Source organism: Hypomesus nipponensis, chromosome 13 (genome assembly GCF_054491055.1).
Source record: "Hypomesus nipponensis isolate SF chromosome 13, ASM5449105v1, whole genome shotgun sequence".
In the NCBI taxonomy this organism is placed as follows: Eukaryota; Metazoa; Chordata; class Actinopteri; order Osmeriformes; family Osmeridae; genus Hypomesus; species Hypomesus nipponensis.
In genome coordinates, this window is record NC_140373.1 from 12,437,201 (window position 1) to 12,463,873 (window position 26,673).

The 26,673-nt window shown below is 53.2% G+C and overlaps 1 protein-coding gene across 1 annotated transcript in view; it reads right to left on the reverse strand.

The window, feature by feature from the left end:
* dnah9 (dynein, axonemal, heavy chain 9) overlaps positions 1 to 26,673 on the reverse strand; it is a 95,171-nt gene that overhangs the window by 15,293 nt on the left and 53,205 nt on the right. The window contains exons 54-70 of the mRNA XM_084669842.1: positions 26,432 to 26,665; positions 23,212 to 23,292; positions 22,819 to 22,998; positions 21,315 to 21,545; positions 20,706 to 20,900; positions 19,791 to 19,910; positions 18,605 to 18,793; positions 18,116 to 18,351; positions 17,756 to 17,878; positions 17,239 to 17,443; positions 12,848 to 13,012; positions 12,181 to 12,321; positions 10,384 to 10,554; positions 10,084 to 10,206; positions 7,341 to 7,534; positions 6,618 to 6,766; positions 4,248 to 4,375 (exon numbers count right to left, since the gene is read on the reverse strand). Coding sequence (XP_084525968.1) covers positions 4,248 to 4,375; positions 6,618 to 6,766; positions 7,341 to 7,534; positions 10,084 to 10,206; positions 10,384 to 10,554; positions 12,181 to 12,321; positions 12,848 to 13,012; positions 17,239 to 17,443; positions 17,756 to 17,878; positions 18,116 to 18,351; positions 18,605 to 18,793; positions 19,791 to 19,910; positions 20,706 to 20,900; positions 21,315 to 21,545; positions 22,819 to 22,998; positions 23,212 to 23,292; positions 26,432 to 26,665 — 2,865 coding nt within the window. The remainder of the gene's footprint in view (positions 1 to 4,247; positions 4,376 to 6,617; positions 6,767 to 7,340; positions 7,535 to 10,083; positions 10,207 to 10,383; positions 10,555 to 12,180; positions 12,322 to 12,847; positions 13,013 to 17,238; positions 17,444 to 17,755; positions 17,879 to 18,115; positions 18,352 to 18,604; positions 18,794 to 19,790; positions 19,911 to 20,705; positions 20,901 to 21,314; positions 21,546 to 22,818; positions 22,999 to 23,211; positions 23,293 to 26,431; positions 26,666 to 26,673) is intronic.

Here is a 26,673-nt window from a genome sequence, read left to right on the forward strand (position 1 = left end):
TCTCCCCTCTTAAAAGTTGAACTCTCTTTTCTAAATTGCGGGGATGATGCAGATGAATATATCAGTGGGTTTTTCTCGGATCAGAAAGACGATACAACGGGAGAAAGAGGAGAAGTCACAGAGGTGAGCTTTTGTGTTGGTTGAGAGGAGACAGGGATGTCATATAAATTGGCTTTGGAGCCTGTTGGAGAGAAACCAGAGAAGGAGCCAGAAGTTAGCTTTTGTGCTAACGGAGAGAAGACAAAGAAGAAGAGACATGCTTGCTTTAGTGTAGGAGAAAAACCAGAGAAGAAGAGGAGAGGAGATAGTGGTTTGAGAGAGGACAGAGAAGACGAGAAAAGTTGGTCTTGGTGCATGAGAGAAACCAGAGAAGAAGAGACAAGTTAGCATTAGTGTTGCATGAGAGGTGACGGCGTCATGCCCAAGGTCAACTAGCAGGAGAAGGGGATGGATACTAGGCCTTGCAGCCTTAGAAGGTACACAAATTAAAACTTTGAATTCAAGGTCTATTTCAGCGCCCTTATTGGGGAGCTTCAGCTGTGGGCGTGTAAATACAGGATATTAGAGAGAGCTGCTAAGAGAGACTTCCTGCTTCGGGCACACTGCTCCCTTCAGCTCGTCACTTTAATGAAACTCTGCCGCCACAGGCTGACAAACAGACAGACACGAGAGATAGAGAGAGAGAGAGATAGAGAGACAGAGAGAGAGAGAGATAGAGAGAGAGAGAGAGAGAGAGAGAGAGAAAGACAGAGAGAGACAGACAGACAGACAGACAGACAAAGAGCGAGCGAGCGAGAAAACTGGAGAGTGAGATTTGATGTTGTAAACTTCCCTAACTCCTTGATGTTGGCTTATGGATAACTATGTTTGAAGATATTCTGAAACAATTTGTGCAGCTCAGCTCCAGCCCTGACCCCCATCATTCATCTTCAAAGCCCCACAGCAGGTACACCAGCAGTCATACTAACCAGTACAGTGAGGACCCACTCCAGTCACACCCTGCCCCAAAACCCTCAAGCAGAGAAGTAGTCCTCATTAAACTTTAAAGACTAACCACATTGCAGCCAGCTGCACCTCTTTCACCCATTGAAAACGCCTGATGAAAAAAGATCGAAAGTAAAAGAGATTTCACCCCAAACCGTCTCAACTGGTTTCACTTCCGTACATCGCTCCCTCTCCCTCGCCTCTTCTCCCTCTCCCTCTCTCTCTTTCTCTCTCTGTCTGTCCTCACCACTTTACTTCTCCCCTCCCTCCCTCCCTCCCTCCCTCCCTCCCTCCCTCCCTCCCTCCCTCCCTCCCTCCCTCCCTCCCTCCCTCCCTCCCTCCCTCCCTCCCTCCCTCCCTCCCTCCCTCCCTCCCTCCCTCCCTCCCTCCCTCCCTCCCTCCCTCCCTCCCTCCTTCCCTCCCTCCGTAGATGAGAAGCGTGTGACTTCAGGGTGAACCATGAGGAGAGAAGGAGGCTGACTTTGGGCTGACTCCAGCCCACTGGATTCCCAGGGTCTGGAGATGGAAAGACTCACCTCCAGTCTGGCCCATTGATTGTCTCTACTCTCTCTCTCTCTCTCTGTCTCTCTCTCTCCAGTGGGGTTCGGCCTTTTCTGCATCAGAGCCGAGCCCCGCTGGGCTACAGCAGAATAATTACCCGTCTGTGCTGGGGGAACCTGTCATTGACCCAGCCTCAGCACTGATAGAACAAGGGCCCGGATCTGGGAGAGGTGCGAGACTGGGGGGGGGGAGAGGACTGGGGATGGGGGGGTGGGTGGTGCAGGGGGAGAACTGGGGAGGGGGGGGGGGGTGCAGGGGTAGGTCGAAGGAGAGCGAAGGCGGGAGAGGGAAGGAGTGAGAAACAGGTCCTGAAGGAGGCGAGGGGTGAGGAAAATACAGGGTAGAAGGGCTGCGGCACGGGGGAGGGAACCGGGGCGGGGATAGAGAGAGAGAGACACATAGAGAGACACAGAGAGAGACAGAGAGAGAGAAAGAGAGAGAGACACACAGAGAGAGACAGAGAGAGAGGAGAGAGAGAGGAGAGAGAGAGGAGAGAGACAGACAGTCCGTCATACAGACAGAAAGGGCCTGATGGTAAGAGTAGGAGGCTGGTTCTGTTGCTGCAGGTGGGAGGGGGGGGGGGGTTGTGGGGAGCAGTGAATCGATCAGGATTCTTATGAAAAGGTAATTAAACGTCTATCTGTCCGCGTTACCTTCAGCGTGAGGCTAGGAGAGGGTGTTGGGGGAGGGGTGGGTGGGTGTGGCACCTCTCTCAGCTCCTCTCCCCCCTGCCCGTCCCCCCTGCCCGTCCTCTGATCCCCTCGCCCTCCTTCGTCTCCTCTCCTCCTCTCCCCTTCTCTCTCCACTCCTCTCCTCTCTCCTCCTCTTCCCTTCTCTATCCACTCCTCTCCTCTCTCCCCCTCCCTCCCCTCCCCTCCCTTCCTCCCCTCCCTTCCTCCCCTCCCCTCCCTTCCTCCCCTCCCTTCCTCCCCTCCCCTCCCTTCCTCCCCTCCCTTCCTCCCCTCCCCTCCCTTCCTCCCCTCCCTTCCTCCCCTCCCCTCCCTTCCTCCCCTCCCCTCCCTTCCTCCCCTCCCTTCCTCCCCTCCCCTCCCTTCCTCCCCTCCCCTCCCTTCCTCTCCTCCCCTCCCTTCCTCCCCTCCCTTCCTCCCCTCCCCTCCCTTCCTCCCCTCCCTTCCTCACCTCCCCTCCCTTCCTCCCCTCCCTTCCTCACCTCCCCTCCCTTCCTCCCCTCCCTTCCTCCCCTCCCCTCCCTCCCTTCCTCTCCTCCCCTCCCTTCCTCCCCTCCCTTCCTCTCCTCCCCTCCCTTCCTCCCCTCCCTCCCTCCCCTCCCCTCCCTTCCTCCCCTCCCTTCCTCCCCTCCCCCACCAGCGTGTGACTCCACTCCGAGGGGTGCCCCTGTGCCCTGCATCGCTGCATCTCTGTCAATACTCCCCATTATAATTCTCCTAAGGCACTGGCTTCAAATGCAAACACCAGCCTTGCCCTCCAGATAAGCAGAGAACGCACAGCGGAGCTGCAGATATTGTACTGTATAATACATGGGACTGTGGGGATGGCAGAGTTTAATATATGAATTATATATATATATATATATATATGGAATGAATATGTGTATATATATGGAGCAGGTGAACTGAATGGGTGCAGCAAACAAATGCCTGAAGTGTGTTATTAGATGCAATGTGTGACCTTAAACAAGACTGAGGTTCAGTTATGCATAGAAGGGGAACATGAGGTTTAATGGCATTTCCTCGGACAAAACACCAGTCACGCGTTCACTTTGGTTGTCTTAGCAACTGTTAGTTGAGAGACATGGGAATGTATGCGTACTAAGTGCGCGTACCATGTGCGTGTGCGTGTGTGTGTGTATGTGTGTGTGTGTTGGGGGGGGGGGGGGGGGTGGGGTATGCGTGTACTGTGGCTGTGTGCGCGCATGGGTGTGTGTGCCTGCATTGCCGCGTGGCTGTGTTTAAGTAAACGTGTGTGTGTGTGAGCGTGTGGATCCAAGAAGTAGGAATATGTGTGTGTGTGTCCCACGGTGACATTTTGGAGCGGTAACCAATCTAATGGGCTCATTAGTGCTGGGGGGCCCTCTCCAGAGGAGGACAGAGAGAGAAAGAGAGAGAGAGAGAGAGACGGGAGAGAGGGGGACAGAGAGAGGGGAGAGAGGGGGACAGAGAGAGAGGGGGGAGAAGAGGGAGAAGAGGGAGAGGGGACAGAGAGGGGAGAGGGGAGAGAGAGGGAGGAGAGGGAGGAGAGGAGAGGGAGGGAGGAGAGGGGAAGAGTGGGAGAGGGAGGGAGCCCCACAGCCCAGAGCACCTTGGTCTGTGGTATTAACTCAGCAGGGGAGAGATGGAGGAGCCTCCAGGGGAATGTGAACCCATTACTAGCGGGAACACAGACTCACTGAGAATGGGACTGTGAAGAGGCAAAATGCCAGTGTGTGTGTGTGGGTGGGTGTGTGGGTGTGTGTGTGTGTGTGTGGGGGGGGGTGCATGTGTATGTGTGGATGCAGTATCTGTGTCTGTGTATCTAACTGTGTGTGTGTGTCTGTATTTAGGTGTGTGTGTGACCAGCTAGGTGTGTGTGTCCAGGTGTGTGTGTGTGTCCAGGTGTGTGTGTGTGTCCAGGTGTGTGTGTGTCCAGGTGTGTGTGGGTCCAGGTGTGTGTGTGTGTCCGAGTGTTCTGTGTGTGAGTGTGTCCAGGCGTGTGTGTCCAGGTGTGTGTGTCCAGGCGTGTACCTGCAGGATGACCCAGTGTCCCTGCTTGGCGGCCAGGTCCAGCGCTGCCTCGGCCACAGCCTCCTGGCCCTGACCCAGAGACACGTTGTGGAAGTTCTGGTTGTCAAACGTGAATCCCAACTTCCTCCCTGGGATCCAGACACATTCACAGGGTTCAGGGGTGTGTTCAGGGTGTGTGTGTTGGGTGTGTGATGTGTTCAGGGGTGTGTGTTGGGTGTGTGATGTGTTCAGGGGTGTGTGTCGGGTGTGTGATGTGTTCAGGGGTGTGTGTCGGGTGTGTGATGTGTTCAGGGGTGTGTGTCGGGTGTGTGATGTGTTCAGGGGTGTGTGTCGGGTGTGTGATGTGTTCAGGGGTGTGTGTTGGGTGTGTGATGTGTTCAGGGGTGTGTGTCGGGTGTGTGTTGTGTTCAGGGGTGTGTGTCGGGTGTGTGATGTGTTCAGGGGTGTGTGTTGGGTGTGTGATGTGTTCAGGGGTGTGTGTCGGGTGTGTGATGTGTTCAGGGGTGTGTGTCGGGTGTGTGATGTGTTCAGGGGTGTGTGTTGGGTGTGTGTTGTGTTCAGGGGTGTGTGTTGGGTGTGTGATGTGTTCAGGGGTGTGTGTGATGTGTTCAGGGCTCCCTTTCAGGAGCACAGCAACAGAAACACGGTCAACTTTGAAAAATAATGCTTGCTCATCTCACAGAATAACCATCTGTTTTCTTCTCACAGGGAGCAGATATACAATGGAAGCTATTATATTGTTATTAGAGAGGGCGCGCAGAGCGCATTATGGCTTTAATGAAAATCGAGTGGAGAATTCGTTCCTCCATATAAAAACACCAACGTTCCCAGTTGGGCGTGAGAAGGTGGCCGTCCTCAGATGCGGGGACAGCGTGCGGCGAGCGGCTCGCAGGGCGGCCTCACCACTTCTGATTGGCTCCCTTTTACTTTGAATGCGATTGGCCGTGGATAACTGATGTCCACAGGCCTCGGGGAGGCTGGGAGGAGGGAGGGGGGGGGGGAGAGTAAGAAAGGCGCTGGGAGAGAGAGACAGAGGGGGACACAGGGAGAGAGAGAGAGAGAGAGAGCTCATATCGAGGGATGAGGACGGACAATTTCAAAGCGTGGAGAGTGCAGCAGAGTCGGGGGGGGGGGGGGGGGAGTTATACACAAAAAAGTATATCAAACTTTGCAATTTTTCTACCTGCTACCTGCTCTACCTGAGGGTGGGGGGATGGAATACAATTGAACACCCCCAGAATGCATTCTGTGGTGGATTAATCAGCCTGGGTTGGGAATCATTCTCTGGTGGATATGTGACTGTGTTCTGACTGAGCACTTGGCTTTATATAGCTAACCATGCCTGCCCTACAATATACAAAATTCAAAAGGGAAATTGAAGGAAAGGAATTGCAGGAAACTGATTGTTGGTGAGATTTCTTCTGATCTAGCCCAGGAAAAAATACCAGGGGTGATAAACAAACACAACCAGGTTTGTAGCAGGGATTAATTATCCAGACAAAACCATACCTTCCTTCATCTTGTCTTCCATGACAATAAGACACAAGTCAGAAACAAACAGAGCATTAGTGAAATATCTGTCTCTGAATACAAACACGCCCATTTAGCGTAAAGCTAATTCCTTCGAACGTACAAAAACCCAGATTTTTGATTGACAATTTATCTTGAGTTCTTTTTTGCGAGTGTTTTTCATTCGTCAGATTACATCCTCACAAGAATGCAAACCAGGACTTCTCCCTGTGGCATTTAAGTTGTCCTGCTTAGTACAGCATAATCCAGCAACGTCACGATCACATCCAGCTCTGACCTTTCGGATAATCTCACCATCAACTCCATCTCCATCTCTCCGTCCCCCCACCAGCCAAGACACCCACAGAAACAACGCCTCACCTCATTACAGCATGGACAGAAGCCGTGTTGAGAGTTTGCCTCCTCAAAGCGTCCGACAGGAAAATTATACTTGTCAAGCTTTTATCTTCCAGTCAAACGTAGCCATTGTAGGGACCAGAATTACAGGTGACGGCATGTCTTTCAAATAAAGCCTGCTGATTTATCTGTGTGCCGTGCAGTGAATACTCGGCCAAAGGAGCTCGGTGTGGGTGTGTGGAAGAGAACCTTTTGATTTGAGGACGTTGCCATGGTACTCCCCCCTGCAGTGGTCCTTGTTTTAACCGCTTATTAGAGAACGACACGGTTATAGGACATGGTCCAGTTCCCTGTTCCTCACTGTTCTAACCCCTTTGATGGAGATGTGGGGCGCGCGTGTGTGTGTGTGTGAGAGTGGGGCGTGTGTATATGAGTGGTGTGTGTTTGTGTGTGTGAGTAGTGTATATGTGATATGCGTATGAGTGTGTGCGTGTGCTCCTGTACCGTGCTTCTCGACGTCCTTCAGAGGGTCGACACCAGGAGACAGGATGAAGAACATGGGCGTGGCCGGGCCAGATTCCTCAAACGAGACGGCAAAGTCAACTGATCGGCCAATCACGTACCTGCTCCCTAGTTTCTCTTCCACAAAGTCTCTGCAGAGAGAGAGGTGAGTCAGCACAGCTCAACGCTATCTCTCTACACACACACACACACACACTTACACATTCATACACGCATACACACACATTTATACACTCATACACGCACACAAACGCATACACACATATACACAAACACACTTATAAAAATACACTCACACGCGCACATACACACACACACAGCACAAAGACAACACTATCCTGCACCACACACACACACACCACAAACAAACACACACACACACACCACAGTACAAAGTGATGTCTTTCCTAGTGTTATGGAGAGAGATCAAGACAGTCCAGAGTATCAAAGAGTATCAAAGAGTATGCATCATAGATGTCAATCATCTGCACTAAACAACACTCCCATGAAAATGACCTGCCCCCTCACTGTGTCTGGCAGGTCGAAGGGTCAACGTGTGTGACCTTGGACCAGACAGAGGTCACCGGAATTTAACCATCCATCCCTGATGCCCTGAAGGTCACAAGTGAAAGGTGGTGGACCTTTAACCCCATGGGATCACGTGATGCCCTGAGGCGAAGGTCAGAAGTCGCAGGGCGTTCTAACCTGACGGCGTAGGTCATGCGGTCGGGCCTCAGGGCCCTCATCATGCAGAGCCTCTGCAGGGACGACTTGTTCTTCCACTCCTGAGGAAACTTCTCCTTCTCAGGAACCTCCGACTCCACAAACTTCTTCCAGCGCTTGGCCGAGCCCTCGATGTCCCGGTCTAGGTTCCGGAACTCCTCCATGGAACACAGAGACTGGGGGGGGGGGGAGGGGAGGGGGAGAGTAAGAGAGTGCGGGGGAGAGAAGGGGAGATGTGGGGAGAGAGGGGGAGGGAGAGAGGTGGGGAGGAAGGGGAGGGAGAGCATAAGACAGTGAGGGTAAGAGCAAAGGGGGGGGGGGGAGTATGCGGAGAAGGGGACAGGGAGAGAGGGGGATAGCGGGACTTGAAAAAAAATGATTGTTTCATTCAAAATATGAAGAAGAATTCTTATAATATTCTCCATGGAAAATCCACTCTTGTCAGACAGAATAACACTGGTCAAGGTGAAGCGTTCAAACTTGATTTTGGAAGCTCTCTCACACAGACACACCACAATCGTTTTTCAACAAGAGAGACTTGTGATGAGCCCGAGCAGGAAGGACTCAGGTTTTTGTTTACCTCACCAAAAAAAGCTCCACAAAGGCAGAAAGTTGGGGAAAGTCACTGCTTGGATGACAAAGAGCTTATCTACTTTACCACCAATATAAATTGTATTTATTCAGACGAAAACGCTGAGTAAACACCTCCCAATACCATGGTGGGTGTGTGTGTGTGTGTCTAGACGTTTATGTGTGTTTAAGTGTGTGCGTCTAGGTATCTTTGTGACTGTAGGCGGTGTGTGGAGGTGTATGCCAGTGTGTGACAATGTGTGTGTGTGTGTGCCTAGGTGTGTAACAGTGTGTGTGTGTGTTGCAGCATGCGGGGCTTACTGTGTGCGCCTCCATCTGACAGACCCTTCATCTCATCTCTGGAAGAACTGACACCGTCACAGAGCAGCACTCACACAGCGAGGACGGAGCGCTCGCTCGCACGCGCACGCACGCACGCGCACACACACCTGCTCTCCTCAACATCCTCTCTGTCTATCAGGATACACCGTTTTACACCACCAACACCCTAAACACACAATCCTACAAAGTAGGAGATAGTACCAAGCTCGGCAGGGGCGCCGCTAGGGTTTCTGGGCCCCCTGACTAATGTTTACTCTGGGCCCCAAAACCTACTTATCATACAGGAAAGTTTACAGTCCTGCTGGGACCCCCCCACACCCACACACACCCCCCCCCCCCACACACACACACACACACTCAATCCTACAGTGCAGTACAGGACGAGGTAAAGAGGGGCAAGGATAAGGCAACATATATCCGCTCGGTCCTCCGTGGACCAGCGTGGTTTATTAGCAGACGTGGTTGGCAGGCTGTCAGGCGGCCGACACAGGCCCTGAGGGAGGGACCACCCCCGATGCCTGTTTCAAGAGGCCCAGGTAATCACGCCATCTTTCATCCTCATTTAAAAGCTCTCCAACTGATTACCTTCCCCGGCTGCGATAAGCTATCCAGTGACAGGATTGAGTTAAGAAGAACCCCGAACGTCAAAGCCCAACACGTGCCTTCGGGAGGGTCGGAGTTAATATTGCAGGAGGTCCCGGGTGAAATATTTACGAAGACGTAAGCCAAAGAGCCCGGCTGACGTCGGGGGGGGGGGGGGGGGGTTCGATCGCCGTTAAACCGATGTGACAGAAAAAGAGGAGGAGCGGTGGGGATGGGGGGGGATGTGTGTGTGTGGGGGGAGGAAGCGAAAAGGGGATGTCAGAGGGGGGGGGAGGGGACGGAGAAGCGGGGGGTCATTGGGTCCCCGAAAACGAGGTCCACAGCGGTAGCCGGCTGCAGACTGCCCGCCAGCCCCCTCCCGCCTTCTAGAACACTCCGCCGTCAGTTCGGCGAGAGCGGGGGGGGGGGGGGGGGGGGGGGGGGGGGATTCTGAGGTTTCTCCTTCCTCTCAAACGGGAGAGCTCACGCACCGACAGACCCAGAACAAGGCCAAGAGAGAAAAGAAAAAGGGAACCCAAAGCAAAAAAAACACGCCTCGGGCCTTTTCCCTACGAAGCTTCAGTCTTAGTGCTGCATTGTTGCTGAGTGCGCCGGCGTCCCCCCGGCGGGCCCGCCTTGGCAGGGGGGGGGGGGGGGGGGGGGCGCCCGTGCTGGAACAGAGTGCTGAAATGACTACAGGGGAGCGGGCGGGAACAGTCAGAGTGCTGCGGAGAGACGGGCCTGCGGAGCAGGGCTGCTTTTAACGAGGGGGGGCCGGGATGGACGTGCTCTCTGCTGGGTCGGGGTCAGCAGGCACACGGGCACATCCAGCAGCTGGCCGGCTCCTGCGCCCACTCCAGTGTCCTGCCAGGGTCTAAAGTGAGTGTGTTTGTGGGGGGGGGGGGGGGTAGGGGGGGGGGTTGGGGTGTGTGTGGGAATCGGGCATAGAAATAGCCTGCTACTCCAGTAAATGGCTTTTAGGATTTTTATGATTTTTTCTTTCTTGTATATAAGATTACCTAACCTGCACAAAGACATAATAAATCTCAATGAAGAAGCTTCTGCTGCGTTTAACTCGCAGGTCTCCAAAAGACAACGGGGCAGGATGACTGACCCAAACATCCCCTCCATGTTTATCATACACTATCTCCACATATCTGCCACGACAAACTCCCTTTCTTCCTTCTGCATCCGGGACGTCAGGGGGCTACATCACTTCCTGTTTCCTCACCTTGATCCCGCCCCAGGAGTGGCTGGACAGGAAGTCCACCGGCGAGGAGGCCCCTGGTTGGACAGGATATCTCAGCAGGAAGTCCAGCTCTGCTGGGTTGATCTCCTTGCTCATGAGCAGGATCTGGGGTTGGATGAGACAGAATGTTTAGCCCTTCACGCTCTCCTGACTCGATATGAAAAGACATTTGGACCGACATTCGAGATGCGTGTGCGCGTGTTTGTGCGTGTACAAGAGCCAGGCTTATGGACGTGCGTGAATGCGTGTGCGTGCACGCGTGTGTGAGAGCGCGGGACCCGCCTGGAAGACAAGCTGGGCTACGTAGGTGAGCTTGTCACACTCAAACAGGCCCCGGGTGGTGTAGAGGAAGACGGAGGAGGTGATGCTGTCGGTCAGACTGGCGACCCTGGCTTGCAGAACCTCCTCGGGGCGGGCCCTCAGGACCGCCTGCTGGAACACCACGCTGAACGCCTGCGGACCACGGGACACAGACACACGGGGTGAGGAACACGGAACACGGGAGGGGGGAGTCAGGTGGCTGAGCGATTCGGGAATCGGGCTGGTAATCGGTAGGTCGCCGGTTCGATTCCCCGCCGTGCCAAGTGACGTTATGTCCTTAGGCAAGGCACTTCACCCGACTTGCCACGTGGGAATGTCCCTGTACTTACTGGAAGTCGCTCTGGATAAGAGCGTCTGCTAAATGACTACATGGAAATGTCACCCGGGATGCAGATCAGACCATGGGACTCACAACACGGGGTACTGAACATGGAGCGCAGGACACAGCGCACGGAACACAGGACGTGGAACAGGAACCAGGGGATACGGAACACGGACCACATGCATGTCCTTTCACCGGGCCCCTACATTCGTGTCGCACAGTATTTTGGGGGCGATTTTGCCTGCCAAGACAAATCATTTCCAAAAACATCCAGTCTGGAGGTTGTATAGAGGAACAGATGAACTGTACTGAACCCCTTGACCAGTCCTGGACTCCTGGTCGTTCGCCACTCAACACAGCCTGAATCGTCTCGCGCCAGCACACCCTCCCCTCCCCCGTGATGGAACAGCAACATACAGCAGCACCCACAACATTCTCCCAGCGTGCTCCATACCCACCCCGCTGCGGAGCGACTCGGCGTGGGTTTCATTTCAATTTCGGAGGTCAGGAAGTGCTTTTCCTCTCAGCGGGTTGTTAGACTCGGCCTCATTCGATTACTCGGGGTGCGGCGGAGAGGGGGCCGGGGCGAGCGTGATTGCAAACCATAGCTCAGGCCACCTCTCCCCGGCGCGGGGCCGGGGCGACAATATGAGGCCCATCACGCTCAGGGTAACCACGTTAGGGAGCCGCAAACACAATATGAGGAGAGCAGAGAGCATAAGACACCCGGCGCAAATGAAAGGAAAGGAGGAGGAGAGGGAGGAGGGGGGAAGATGCAGAGGAGGAGGCGTGGAGAGTAGAGACATAGGGATGCAAAAGGAGGGAGGGAGGGAGGTAGGGAGGGAGACGGTGCTGTGGCGAAGGGGGAGGCGGGGGAAGAGAGGAGGCGGGACGAGCAGAGAGAAGGGATGCAGAAGGAGGGAGGATGGGGGGGGGGAGAGAGGAAGAGGGAGGAGGAGAGAGTGGGGACGCAGAAGGAGGGAGCAGTAGGGCGTGTGAGTGATGGGGGGGGGGAGAGGGGAAGAGGGAGGAGGAGAGAGTGCGGACGCAGAAGGAGGGAGGAGTAGGGCGTGTGAGTGATGGAGGGGGGGAGAGAGGAAGAGGGAGGAGGAGTGGGTGCGAACGCAGAAGGAGGGAGGAGTAGGGCGTGTGAGTGATGGGGGGGGGGAAAGGGGAAGAGGGAGGAGGAGAGAGTGCGGACGCAGAAGGAGGGAGGAGTAGGGCGTGTGAGTGATGGGGGGGTGGGGAGAGGAAGAGGGAGGAGGAGTGGGTGCGAACGCAGAAGGAGGGAGCAGTAGGGCGTGTGAGTGATGGGGGGGTGGGGAGAGGAAGAGGGAGGAGGAGTGGGTGCGAACGCAGAAGGAGGGAGCAGTTGGGCGTGTGAGTGATGGGTGGGGGGGTGGGGGGGGGGGGCGGGGCGATACGGAGCAGCCCACCTTGAGGGAGAACTGATACATGGGGTGGATCTTGTTCAGGTCGTTCATGATGAAGTAGAGCAGGGAGGCTCGGGCAGCCGCGGGCCGGTAGTGCTCCCGAGCCTCGTTGATCTGGGCCTCCGTCACCTTGGCTTCCTTCACCTGCAGCACGGCCACGGCCCAACACACGCACGCGCACACACCAACACACCATGCACACAACCAATCATACAGACATATACCCCAAAACACACACAGCGTATCATACACACCACACCCACAGCCCCACAGAACATGATACATGCACACACGTAACATTCATACACATAGAATAACACACACACACACCATACACACACAGATGCACGCACATGACAAACATTCAACATCCACACAATCGTCCACAGCAAACAGACCGAGAGTCATTTACAGAGATAGATTGATATTGATCCCATACAGGTCAAGCAAACCCCATCAGAAGGGAAAAAGAAAGAAGACCACAAGAGGAGAGAGAGAGAAAACCACAGAAGAAGAGCGAGAAGACCAGAAGAAAGACCACAGGAGAAGAGAAGAAAGACCTGAGGAGTAGAGAGAGAAGACCCCAGAAGAAGAGAGAGAGAGAGCGAGAGCGAGAGCGAGAGAGAGGGAGGGAGAGGGAGAGGGAGGGGGGGGGGGGAAGGGGGCGTACCTTCTCCTCTATCTCGGCGGCCGTGCGCTTGGTGACCTCCAGGTTCTCCACCAGCTCCGTGTCTCCCAGGAAGTCTCCGGAGGCGGAGGACAGGCGAGACAGCAGGTTGTCCTCCAGGGTCTTCAGAGTGATCTTGAAACCGTTCTGCTGCTTCGTCAGGTTGGACTGAGACACACACACACACAATCACACACAAGCGTAAACACGCGCACGTTCACAGGTCAGGCGACAAACAAACCTTAAACACACAGGTCAAGAGAAACTGGTAAATACATACCGTACGTTAACACACACACAGGCCAATAGATGACCTGAAAGAAATGCACACAACCACAGGCAAGCCCACACATACCCACACACGCCGACAGATGTCAATAAACGCGCCGACGTAAACAAACACAAACACGTCCACCCGTCCACCCGCACGCGTACGCCCGCGTGCACACACACCAGCGGACCCGGCACACGGAAGTGAGGGGGACAACGCGAGCCGGGGTTCAGATGAGGAGCGAGGTTGACGCTCGCACCTTTCTGCCGCCGCGGCAACATTAGCCTTGATTAAAACGCAGAGCAGCACCCGACGGACTGATCCCAGACGCTAATTACCGGAGGGGGGATGATGAGACATGAAAGGGGAGGGAGGAGAGGAGTGGAGAGGAAGGGAAGGACTGAAGGACACCTCAAAGACACGGATGATCAATATGCTCCGCATCGGCCATCGAAGGACGCGTGGGGGGGGGGGGGGAGCGAGAGTGGAAGGAGAGAGAGAGCGAGACGGAAAAAGAGGGAGGGAGGGAGAGGAGGCGGAAAAAGATTAAAAGAGCGTGAGAAAGGGAAGAAAAAAAGAGAGAGAGAGAGAGAGACAGAGACAGAGAGAGAGAGAGAGAGAGAGAGAGAGAGAGAGAGAGAGAGAGAGAGAGAGAGAAGCTGTGTGGTAGATTAAGCACCGTCCTCTGGGTTGTGGACAGCAGTCCCAGTCCAGCTCCAGAGACTCCTCACCCCTCCAAACAGGCCCAAACCTCGGCCTTTCATGGCCCGGCTGGAGCGACGCCTCACACACCACAACTCACACGCACGTACAATGTACACATGCTCGTGCAAGTGTTTTCACACATGCGCACGTGCGCAGCCACCTCACCCTCACACGCACGCTCACCATTCGCACACACACTGTAACCATGACAAAGGGCCACCTCTCGAACAACACCGGTGGAGCTGAAATGCAGAACAACAGTGTTCATGACGCAAGGTAGAGTCCAATCCCCGGAAGGGAGAAAGGTTTCCAGCCAAGAGAAAGCAGGGGACGCGGCGCAACGCAATCAAGACCGGCTGATCAAATGACAGGATCAGTCGACTCCTCGTCTGAGGAGAAACACAACGTCGTACATCCAGATGTCGAACCAGAGAGAGACGGAGAGTTTGGAACGAAGGGGAGGAAGCGATCGCCGTTCCTTAATGAGCGGAGGACGACTCAGTCAACCGGAACCTTCCGCACCCCCCCCCCCACTCTCCCTCCCGTCTCCCACTTCTCTCCCCCTTCCCCCTAACGTACCCCCCCCCCCATCTCCTCTCCCCCATTTGTGCGTTGGGGGAGAAGCCATCTGCCTCCGAGCACCCCCAGTTTTAATAACGAGTCAGTTATTAACGATCAGATCTCCGTTGGCGTATTGTACGGATAATTACCCCAGCCGGGGAAAAACAAACAATTAAATAGTCAGCAGAAAGCCCTAATTGGGATTAAAATGAGATAATACATCTATCATTTTGGGTAAATGATTACAGAGCACCAATGAGCAGGCCCTGTTGAGGTAATTTGGGAAGAGAAGCAGATTCTCACTCTCATTAACCATGAAGGCGCGAGTCGGAACTGAGGTACACACACAAACACACACAAGGGGGGGGAGGGGTGGGGTGGAGTGGGGGGGAAGTGATTAAAGGCGTTTGAGGGCCCCGTGTGGCCTTTCCCAAAAAAGGAGCTCTGACATTTGAAGCTCCTCAGCTCCGATTTGAAAAGAGGGGGAGAACGAGCGCTCCTCGACTCAGCGCGCGGCTCCGCGGCCCAGCTCACCTCATTGCAGGTCTACCGACGTCGATACTTTCCCACGGACCTCGCAGGCCATGAACGGGTAACACCCAATTTGCCGGTTGCCGTCAGCACGACGATTGCTGTCGGTCACCTGGCGCGGCTTGTTTGTTGGCAACACGTTGTGGAGGGTTTCGAGCAAGGCTTCCTGGAGTGTCGTCGTGAAAGCCGCGTTCACCCCCTCACCCATCAGTGTTAATTAAAATGATAAGTGAGTTCCATACCCCTTCTTCTCCTCTCCTCTCTCTTATCCCATCTCAATGCAACGCTAATTAAACACGCTTCATTAAACAACATTCCCTCAGAAATCCGCTGAGGGGACGCGTAGGCTTAAAATAACTGACATGCCAGTTTTTCTTCTCTTTTTCACTCGCCGTCTTTGCCGCATTTCGTTTTGACTGTCGTTGGGCTGTGGATCGAAGCCTTCAGGAGTCCTTTCAGATGTGCGCGCGCGTGTGTGTGTGTGTGTGAGTGTGGGGAGAGAGGGGGGGTGAAGAAAAGAGAAGATGGAATGACGATGCAAATAAGACCGGCGGTGTTGGGAGAGAATCTCTAGAGCTGGTTGAGAAACCTTAGATATCATCTTCCTGATTGTGTGTGTGTGTGTGTGTGTGTCTGAGAGAGAGAGTTTTGTGTGTTTTGATGGTGTAAATGTGTTAGTGCCTGTGTGTGACTGTGTGTGTGTGCGAGTGAGGAAAAAGGGTCAGCGTGTGAAAGATGGTGTGACTGTGCGAGCGCTTGTATGTGATTGTGTGTGTGTGTGTGTGTGTGCATCATCGCTATATCAAGTACAAGTGTTCTCTTTGAAGCAGGATTTATGACCCCCCAACCCCCGCCCCCCCCACCCACCCTCCATCCGGACAAGAGGGAAAGAGAGGGGAGCTCACAGGAAGGGGATGTAGGAGGGGGGGGGGGTGAGATAGTCAGCGGGGGGAACTGTAGCGTTCGGGGATGGGCGAGAGATAAATCTGTGGAGTGCTTTTTGGCCGGGCGACGGTTACATCTGTGGAGTGCTGATGCAGTGGGAGGAGAGAGCGAGAGCCAGGGGTCTCTGGCGAAGCTGGCGGCCGGCCCTCGTCTCCAGGCCGGCTGACGAGCGGGCCGCGCGAGCCGCCTCGCGACCATGCGGCGTCATTAGCCGCGGCAGGCTTTGATCAAGCCAATCCTCCCCTCATTAGCAGCATTTACAGCTGTGCTGGCTGCTCGGTGGAAACGACCAGCCCTCGCTGCTCATTAGGGGGGAGAGTGAGAGGCTGCGGACAGCCCTGATTGGACGCCGGGCGCTGGCCAAGGCACTTCCTGTGATGAGGACATGATGGCCATGTTGTGACAGCTACACCGCTAACATTGCAGCCACAAGCAATTACAAGGCAATTATGAGGCCAATAGTCATCAAATGAGGCCACCACATGAGGTAAAATGTCCTTCTGATGACAGAGTCAAATCTATATTGCCATCGTTTGGAAAAAGATTGGAAAAAGGTAATTGATTTGGAGTTCAAGTAATGGAGCAATTTATTAAGCGGATTAGCTGAAGATAAAACATTTGTTTTTTCTCTCTAATTCTACACACATGCAGAATCTCTCCCCCCCCCCACATACACACACACACAGGCCCATGCATAGCCATGCACACACACACACTTGCCATATTCACGAATTCAGGCACACACACCAACTTTCACGCACACATTCATGCGCAAGCACACACACACACACACACTCATGGGTTCTGTTGCGATTGTGAGAGACCCATAGCCCTCCCAGAGCAAACCCTTAATGAAGTCCACCTGCTGCTTGTTTAGGAATCAAAGAGCACACACTCACCAACTCCTCTGATGCAGCTTGACACAGAAGGATTTGTGTCGAAAGTAGAGATCATTTTCAGAGAGATCGTTTGGAAAGTAGGAGAGAGAGACGGCCAAGGAGAGAGAGAGAGAAGGAGAGACATAGACACAGAGACAGAAAGAAGAGAGAGAGAGACTGAGAGACAGAGAGACAAAGAGACAGAGGGACAGACAGACAGAGAGACAGAGGGACAGAGGGACAGGGACAGGGAGAGAGAGGAGAAATACAAACATTGGGACTGCTTTTGCGAGCTGGTTTGATGAGAGAGTGGGTGGTCTAATCTCCTCTTTGGAGATGTGAGAACTACCGAAGAGACAGCCGAAAAAGAAGAAGAAGAAAAAAAAAAACTTCAACTAACCCTCTTTTGAAGATTTGAAAAACAGACTCACACACACACACACACACACATACCATCACATAGATAGGATCCAGCTCCCCCCCCTCCTCCTCCTCTCCCCCACCTTGAGCTCCTCCAGGTCGGGCCTCTCCATGCTGACCACGCTGGCCAGCAGCTGCTCCTCCAGGCCGTCCCTGGTCACGGTGAAGTTGGTGAGGGTGCACTGGGCCTGCAGCTCGGGCTGGTAGTGGGGGCTGGCCAGCTTGGTGTGCAGGATCAGCTGGAAGCTGGGGTTGTACTCGCACTCCTTGTCCCCTATCTTGATGTACCTGTGGTTAGGGAGGGGAGAGAGAGACGCAGAGAGACACACAGAGAAAGAGAGAGAGAGAGAGAGAGAGAGAGAGAGAGACACACAGAGAGAGAGAGAGAGAGAGAGAGAGAGAGAAAGAGAGACAGACAGACAGACAGACAGACAGAGAAAGATGGGCAAAGATATATAAAAAAAAGAAGGGAAGACAATTATAGTATTTGACAGCAAATCTGCCTCTATGGAAGTTTCAGGTTCATACACGATGAGCCATTATCAGGAGGTGACCAGAAGCGAACCTGAACCAGACCCAGAACCTGAGCCAGACCCTCACCTGCCCTTCTTGATGGTCTCCCGGCCCAGTAGAGGCCCCAGAACCGGGTCCACTGTCTCCTCCAGGTTCTCTATCAGAACCACGTCCCCCTCTGCCAGAGCCCGCTCTATAGAGTCCAGGTAGCTGGGAGCAGCAAACACACACACACACACACACACACACACACAGGATCCTTCGATTCATAAAAGTATTACAGTACCTACACACACCTACATACACCTCCACCCCGACACACACCTACATGCACACAACCCCTCCAGAACACACACATGCTCACACACTCACTCACACTCATCTACATACAACCTCCCATCCCCTAAAACCTTCCTCCCTCCCTCCCTCCCTCCCTCACACACACACCCTCTCTGCCCGATGCGGATGATGCGGAGTCCTTCCCCGTGTCTGTGCTTGATCCACTTGATGCCCTGCAGCTGGGGGTCCACCATGAGCGGCCAGCGCTGGCAGGAAGTGAGGATGGTGGCGTTCTCCGTGGACATCCTGTCGGCGGGCAGCCCCTCGTTCTGCCAGGCCGCCACGTCGGCGCCGTCCGTCAGCATGGTGAGGGGGTCCAGGTCGGGGGTCACGGGGATGGGCACCTGGAGGTGGGAGGGGGGGAGCGGGGGGTCATGTCAGATGAGCGGTGTGCGTGACAGTGTGAGCGAGAGAGAGTGTGTGTGTGTGAGGGAGAGCGTGTGTGAGGGAGAGAGAAGGACAGAGAGAGTGTGTGCCTGTGTCAGTGTGCTTGTGTGTGTGCGCATGCTACAAGGACTCACAACCGCGCCGGCCCGCGTCTCCACACATATACGCCACGGGACGTGTGTGTCTGTGTGTGTGTGTGTGTGAGTCCACCTGCAGCTGGCTGAGGTAGGGCCTCCAGACGTGGTCCATGAGCTGCAGCCGGTAGCGTCGGGTGAAGTAGCCCAGGTAGGAGACAAAGGCGGTGATGAGGAGGACGTCTCCACACATGGTCCTCTCCTGGCTCCTGAAGCTGTCCACCGCCTCGGCCCAGCGCACGTTCTCTGACGCCAGGCCCCCCACCTGGGAGGACCCCCAGGGAAAACACACACCGAGTTCATGGCGTTTGTAATGAGGACCAAAACGTTGGCATTCTCGGTCCATCTCGACAGTTTCCCAGCAGTCTTAGCTTTAGACCCATCCCGTTAGACCTGGTTCTATGGACTTTCTACCTACAGCAGTAGTACCGCCGCCTCACAGTACATTTAGCAGACGCTGTTATCCAGAGCGACTTACAGTAAGTACAGGGACATTCCCCCCGAGGCAAGTAGGGTGAAGTGCCTTGCAAAAGGACACAACGTCATTTTGCACGACCGGGAATTGAACCAGCGACCTTCTGATTACCAGCCCAATTCCCTTACCGCTCAGCCACCTGACTCCCTGCAGTACTAACCCAAGACTTCCACTCCCACATCATCTAGCACCCACACTTCCCAAATCCCATACTCCGGCTCCTGAATGACCGCTGACCCATCGACCACCGTCCCCCCATCCAAACGAGAGCGTTGATTCCCCTTTCCCTCCCCTCATTAGAGCTTTCTCCTGATCCTGACAGGCTCAGCTCCACCCTGCAGGCGCTCGGGTTGGGATCATGATTCCTGTCCTGATTCCTCGGGTGTTTGTCCACAACTCGGGATGTGCTGAACACGTCAGCCTCCCGTTGGGCCTCGTCAGTCTCTCCGGATCAACCTGTGTTTCGTTTCGATGATCGTAGTAATACTGTCAACAACTCGTATGCTCACTTGGCCGCCGTCAGCAGGGGGATCGGACTGCCTGCCGCAGGGTCGGGGGGAGGTGTGTGTGTGTGTGTGAGTGTGTGCGTTCTGAAGTGTATTAAAGAGTGTCTACGTCGAGTAAGAACTGGATGGCGAGTGTGCGTTGTTTGTTTGTGTGTTTGTGAGTGTGCCCGTGGCTCTGTGCGTGGTGTTTGTGTGTGCCTGTGTCCCTGTGTGTGTGTGTGCCTGTGTCCCTGTGTGTGTGTGTGCGTGTGTGTGTGTGTAGCATCTCTTGGCCCACTCACCAGGCGGTTGGCGAGGGAGATGGTGCGAGCGGTGGACTCCGCCTCCTGTTGGCACCTGAGTTTGTCGGCGGTGGCTTTCTCAAACTTGGCTGTCAGCTTGGCCAGGTTCTCATTAAGGAGCTGACACACACACACACACACACACACACACACAGACACACACGCACAGGCACGCACACAAAAACACGAGAGAGAGAGAGATCCTGCTTGTTAAGTTACAGTACCGAAAGGCTTTCAATGAGGGTTGCGCTCATTACATGGCAGAGGGGAAAGCCTCAAGATGAAACGAACCAAGTTTGCCAAAAAAGAAAGTTCAAGAAAAGTTTCCCCGGCCAAGGACGTCTTTGGCATATGGATGCGATTACCATGAGGACAAACACCATTAAATGTAAATTAAGTGGGAGGCACCCGAGTTTCATTTATTAGTTTGTGGATTGCTAATTCCCCTTGGCTGCAAACCCACTCTTTGCATGAGAGTGTGGCCCGAAGGCTAGCTAACGACAGGGAGAAGTGTGGAGCTTATTAGTGTGTAAAACCCAGACTCCTCTGGGCTGGACACTGGCAGCGAACACTGCACAACACACCCAGAGACAGCTGTGCCTGGAGTCAAGCACACAGAGTTTGACCAACAAAAAAAACAAAACTAATAATTAAGAACACTTCAAACTCATTTTGAGAAAGTAGGCCTCGATGCAAACATTTTTAAAGGCATCGACGTATCCTTGGCAGTTGACTTCCAAGGGAGCACTTCCCTTGGAAGTGTCCTTGAGCCAGACACTGAACTTTCGGGATGGGCAGACCAGAACCTCCCATGGTGTATGTGTGGGGGTGCGTATGACAGGCAAACATGTAAAGGGATTTGAGTACGGTTAAGATAGCAATAGCACTGTCTAAAAATGCGGTCCATTTTCTTACATTGATCTTGGACTTGATGACGGAGAGCTTGTCCTGGGCAGCAGCCAGCTCTGCGTTGGCCTTGCTCAGAGCTTGTCTCTTGGGCTCCACCTCACAGAACACCTGGTAGAACTTGACGATGTTTAGGACCCAGGAGCAGAGACCGGCAGCCGCCAACGACTTTGAGGCCACCAGGTCGGGCTGGAACTCTGGGTCCTAAGAGGGAGAGGAGGAGGAGGAAGGGGAGGAAGAGGAGGAAGGGGAGGAGGAGGAGGAGGAAGGGGAGGAGGAGGAGGAGGAGGAGGAGGAGGAGGAGGAGGAGGAGGAGGAAGAGGAGGAGGAGGAGGAGGAGGAGGAGGAGGAGGAGGAGGAGGAGGAGGAGGAGGAGGAGGAGGAGGAGGAGGAGGAGTTTTATGTGGTGAGTTATGGTCTGCAAAGAGCCTCCAAAGTACAGGAAATTCAAATGCCCACCACAACCCGCACTCTCCCGATGCACAAACCAGATGTTTCATTACGTGTGATACAGTACAGTTAGACCAACATAGCTCCAGCCCCACAGGCAAATAGCTGTGTACTATCATAAACCTTGCTTGTACATCGGTAGGATGTAACCAGCATCTCGGCTCTGACCTGCAGATATGGCTGGATGGCCTTCAGACAGGCTTCCGGAATGTTCTCCTTGTTGAATCGGACCAGGGCATCTAGGAAGGCGTCCACCTTGGCCATCATCACCTTGGCAGCCTTCCAGCTGCGGTCCTTGGGCACCCGCCCTCCAGGAGCCATTAGAACCATGACCGCTGCGGTCACATTGGTCACAGCGACCACGGGAGAGCCAAAGGACTTCAGCTCCGTCAGATTGTTCTGGAGAGAAATGAGGGATGAACGAGGGATATGAGGGGAGGGATGAGGGGAGGGAGGAAGGGGGAGGATGAAGGAGGGACAAAAAAAAAGAGGAATGGTTGAATTTTGTTAAAACCTGCACAAGTCTTGAGAAAGAGTAGAGGACAGGAGGAGAAGGAAAGAGAGAGGAGAGGAGTGGAGAGGAGAGGAGGGGAGAGGAGGGATTTAGTGGCAGAACTGACTTTGAGAAGACGGCTGAGGATCGTAATTAGGGATCTGTGGAGAGCAGACTAGGGATTGAGCCGTCGGTTCTGCTTGTTTGAGCACGGAAAACCTCTTAAACTAAGTGTTTAGGAAGTCCCTCAGGTTCTGTCTAACCCAGAGGACCGACAGGTAGAACCCGACTAACAACTGATGAACAAGTAACACACTCCAGAGGAATCCTTTAATACAATAAATTATTGAAGATAAGGTTGTCTGGCAATACATATATAATCGTTCAATACCAAGAGAGATTAATGTTGTCCCGGACAGCGTAACATCTGTCAGAATAAATCTCAACAGACCAGCAATATGACAAACATACTGTACTGGATAAGGAAGTTTAAAATCTCCTTTAATCGAGCAGCTTTTGGTGTGAGGGATAGTTCTGGAGGTATGTTCAGGTATGTTGGGTTGTTCAGTAAAATACCTTGTTGAGGTTTGCTAAAGTGTGTTAAGGTGTGTTGAGGTGTGAGGTAACAGACCTTGTTGAGGTATGTTGAGATGTGAGGTAACAGACTTAGTTGAGGTGTGTTGAGGTGTGAGGTAACAGACTTAGTTGAGGTGTGTTGAGGTGTGAGGTAATAGACCTAGTTGAGGTGTGAGGTAACAGACCTTGTTGAGGGTGTTGAGGTGTGAGGTAACATACCTTGTTGAGGTGTGTTGAGGTGTGAGGTAACAGACCTAGTTGAGGTGTGTTGAGGTGTGAGGTAACATACCTTGTTGAGGTGTGTTGAGGTGTGAGGTAACAGACCTAGTTGAGGGTGTTGAGGTGTGAGGTAACAGACCTTGTTGAGGTGTGTTGAGGTGTGAGGTAACAGACCTTGTTGAGGTGTGTTGATGTGTGAGGTAACAGACCTAGTTGAGGTGTGTTGAGGTGTGAGGTAACAGACCTTGTTGAGGTGTGTTGAGGTGTGAGGTAACAGACCTAGTTGAGGTGTGTTGAGGTGTGAGGTAACAGACCTAGTTGAGGTGTGTTGAGGTGTGAGGTAACAGACCTAGTTGAGGTGTGTTGAGGTGTGAGGTAACAGACCTTGTTGAGGGTGTTGAGGGCGTCCTGTGCAGCGATGAGGGCCGGCTCAGCCTTGGCCAGATCCTCCTCACAGTCTCTCTGTTTCCCCGTCACCACCACAGCAAAAGCCGCCACCTTCCTCTCCTCCTCGTCCGCCACCGCCTTCTCCTTCGACACCTTCTCCGTCTCCACACCAACCACCTGCGGTCAACAACCACCACAGATCAGCTATTATGGGATGTCGACGAGACGGCCGGTGCAACGGGGAAACTGCATGAGCGGAGATCGAGGCTGTGTTTTCGTCTGTGGAATAATCATGTGGTTTCATGCGCAACGATCGCGTTGACTGGTGCGTGACTGTGTTTTGTTTGTGTGTGTGTGTGTTTGAGTTTGTCTCCCCGGCCAATCAAACACCTGGATCAGCTGGTCTGCGTCATCGTTCTTCTGCTTCAGCTCCACCTCCTGGGCAGCCAGTTTGGCCTTCAAGTCGTCCACCTGTCCAGGGAGAGGAGATCAGAGATCAGAGGGTCAGAGGTCAAGGGTCATGTACCTGGGTTCAAATCCATCTATGTGGTCGAGGCGCATTTGATTTTGAGTCACATTTGGCGCTTGCGAAAATAAGCCTTTATTGCAGCTGCAGTGGGTGAGACAAATCAAGTGCACCCAAAGACTTTGACACTTTCATGTAGTCGTAATTGACCCAATACAATACAAGTCACAATACAAGTCTTCTGGGAACAGTTGAAAAAGATTGCGACTGTGTTTCAAACTTTCTCCGGGGAGTCACCCTTCAGTGTGCAGTCGAGCTGTCAGTCCCCGCTCAGTCCAACCAGGTTCATATCCACGAACAGCAACAGGACCATTCGTGTAGAAAATAATTGGTTTTGATGGTGGATAATTTTATTCACAACGGTTAGGAGTAAGTAAGAAAGGGACTGTCAAAATAAAGATGAGTGTGTGTGTGTGTGTGTGAGAGAGAGAGAGAGAGAGTGCATTTGCGTGTGCTTGTTTGTGCGGTTTATTTTTGTCCCGCTCATATTGCATAAGTGGCAATCACGGTATGTATCATGCTCTTTAATGAATCTGTCGTTATCAGCTAATTGAATCACTCGCGTGCTTTTGAGAGACAGCTCATTTGTTTTGTGCGGATTTTTTTTTGTTATGTGTCTCCATGTCTCATCGAATATTAGGCGAGATAGCATCATCGGCGGAATACAATGACAATTTAATTGAAAAAGAAAACTCTCGACCGGACGAGGCAACAGAGCCAGCGCTGTGCTGATAGGAGCAAGCAGGGAGGGTGGGGAGGCCACCAGGGTCTGATGTGCACCGAGGGGTGCTAGCCGTGGGCGGCTGGGTTGTAGAAGGGGGGGGAGGAAGGGGGGGGGAGGGAGGGGGGGGGGGGGTTGAGGGTGAAGGTCTAGCTGCTTTCACAGATACACACACACACGTGCACACGTGCATCCATGTATGGGGTGTAATCAGTATCAGCGGTGAAAATGCAAAGCACACAGTTAGCGCCTGCACACGCCGGCCCGATGATATCAAACCTATCTGAACGCACGCGACAGCCCTACATAAACTTCCAATGGATTTGTCTTGGGTGAATAGGCCTATGTTATTCATGTTCGTGTTGTTAGTCGGTGATTATTAATTTTAGCGTGGCGGATGCGAGTCCACATGGATTGTTTGTTTAAGAAAACGAATGGCACGAACACATTTTCTAAAAAGAGATCTCACCCTGCCGAAAGATCTCACGCGTGTAGGCGGGCAGGTGTGCACAGACGTTATCAAATGTAATAAACACAAATTACGTTTTCTATCAAATTGTAAGGTGTAGTAGGCTATTCATTCCGCACTTGCTAAAACTCGCCAGAGTAGCCCACGCGTAATTCACCCGTATCAGGTACGGGGAATGCAATAACAGCACCCCATACACACATGCGTACATGTACACACACGTACACACACTTGTATGCCCACGCATCTGCACACACACATGTACGCAGACACGTGTGCAACACACACTAACCACACACACACACAAGCCATGCAGCATGCAGAACAAACCACGTGAAGAACACTGAACTAACTCCTTCCACACGGCGCTGAACATGACCTCCTAACTTCATAAATATGTCACACTGCAGAAATAAAGCAGGACTCTAGGCTTACTGCCACTGTTTTTGTTGTTTGGTTGTGTGCTAATTAACCAACAGGAAACCAAACTATGGGGTGTTAAGTATAGATAGCCCTTCTGGGTTGTAATGCTGGTGAACAACACCCAACTGAACAGCAGATAGCAGAGAGTATCAGAGAGAGAGGGGGGGGGGGAGGAGAGAGGGGAGGTAGATAGATGGGGAGGGAGAGTGAGCAGGGGAGAAGGAGAGAGACAGCTAGCGGGAGAGACGGAGACAAGTGGGGTGGAGAAAGGGAGGGAGAGAAGGAGAGAGGCAGAGAAAGAGAGGGGGGGAGCGAGAGAGAGAAAGAAGGGGAGAGGCACGCAAAAGAGAAAGACAGGGAGACGTTGGAAAGAGAGAGGAAAAAAAGGGAGAGGTCAGACAGAAAGAGAGAAAGAGAGAGAGAAAGAGACAGAACGCGAGGGAGTGGAAAGAGAGGGGGAGAGAGAGTGCATCAACTAATTGCTTGGAGACGTTACCGAGAGATGAGCCCCTGTGCATCTGTACAGGGTGAATCACACCCTCACAATCTCCAGAGCACATCGGGAAGAGCCCACCTACCCACCCCCAGACCCCACGCACGCACATGGTACGTTCCAACAACACAAACGGCTTCTACAAATCATCCACATTTACCCAACAGGGCGACCTAATCTATCCACTGTAGATAAAACAATTACAAAATAAATAACACCATTTGTTACCGTGTTATCACCCATGGGCTGAGAACTCTGTGCAGATAAAACATGTATGTATCTTCTGTGCCCGCATCTTAACTGCAACGTTTTCCTCTGAACGACGACTGAATGAAGGAGAAAACCCTCTAAGAAGTGTGGATGTTTACGCGCGGGAGCCGAGGAAAATACATTTCGTCGGCTGTTACGTTTATGATCTGTTGAGATGGAGGAACAGGCCCCGTGAGCAGGATCTGTCAGCGGGCCAGATATGAGGGGAGAGGAAGTGGCAGATTTCACGTCATCACGAAGGGAGAGCGAGGCGATCCTCACCTCCCCAAAGCGATTACTGTCAGAAAAGCGGAAGTGTGCGTGTCCGTCTACCTGTGCTCAACAGCGACTCACAACAGCCCTCGCTCGCCCACTCGTGTCCATTGTAACACGAGCCAGCAGGGGAACACATGCGTACTTACAAAACTAAGCTCATACACACACACATGCACATGTTGTATATACAGTATCTCTGTGTGTGTGTGTGTGTGTATTCTCGGTGTGTTTGTATCTGTGTGTGTGTGTGTGTGTGTGTGTGCAGTTCTCTGTGTGTGTGTGTGTGTGCACCTCTGTGTGTGTGTGTGTGTGTGCAGTTCTCTGTGTGTGTGTGTGCACCTCTGTGTGTGTGTGTGTGTGTGTGCACCTCTGTGTGTGTGTGTGTGTGTGTGTGTGCAGTTCTCTGTGTGTGTGTGTGCACCTCTGTGTGTGTGTGTGTGTGTGCGAGCAGACCTGGGAAGAGGTGCTGTTGAGTTTCTCCAGGCCGTTCTCCAGTCTCTCCATCTTGGAGGTGAGGTCTCTGCTCTTCCTGCCCAGCAGAGCTCCGAACAGCTTGATCTGCTCCAGGAACGACTTGGGCGTGGTGTAGTTGTAGCGCCTTTCATTGGCCAGGTAGTCCTTGGATGCTTGATTGACACTGACGTGGACGAACGCCATGAACTTGCTCACAGACTGCTTCAGCTCAGGCTGGAAGA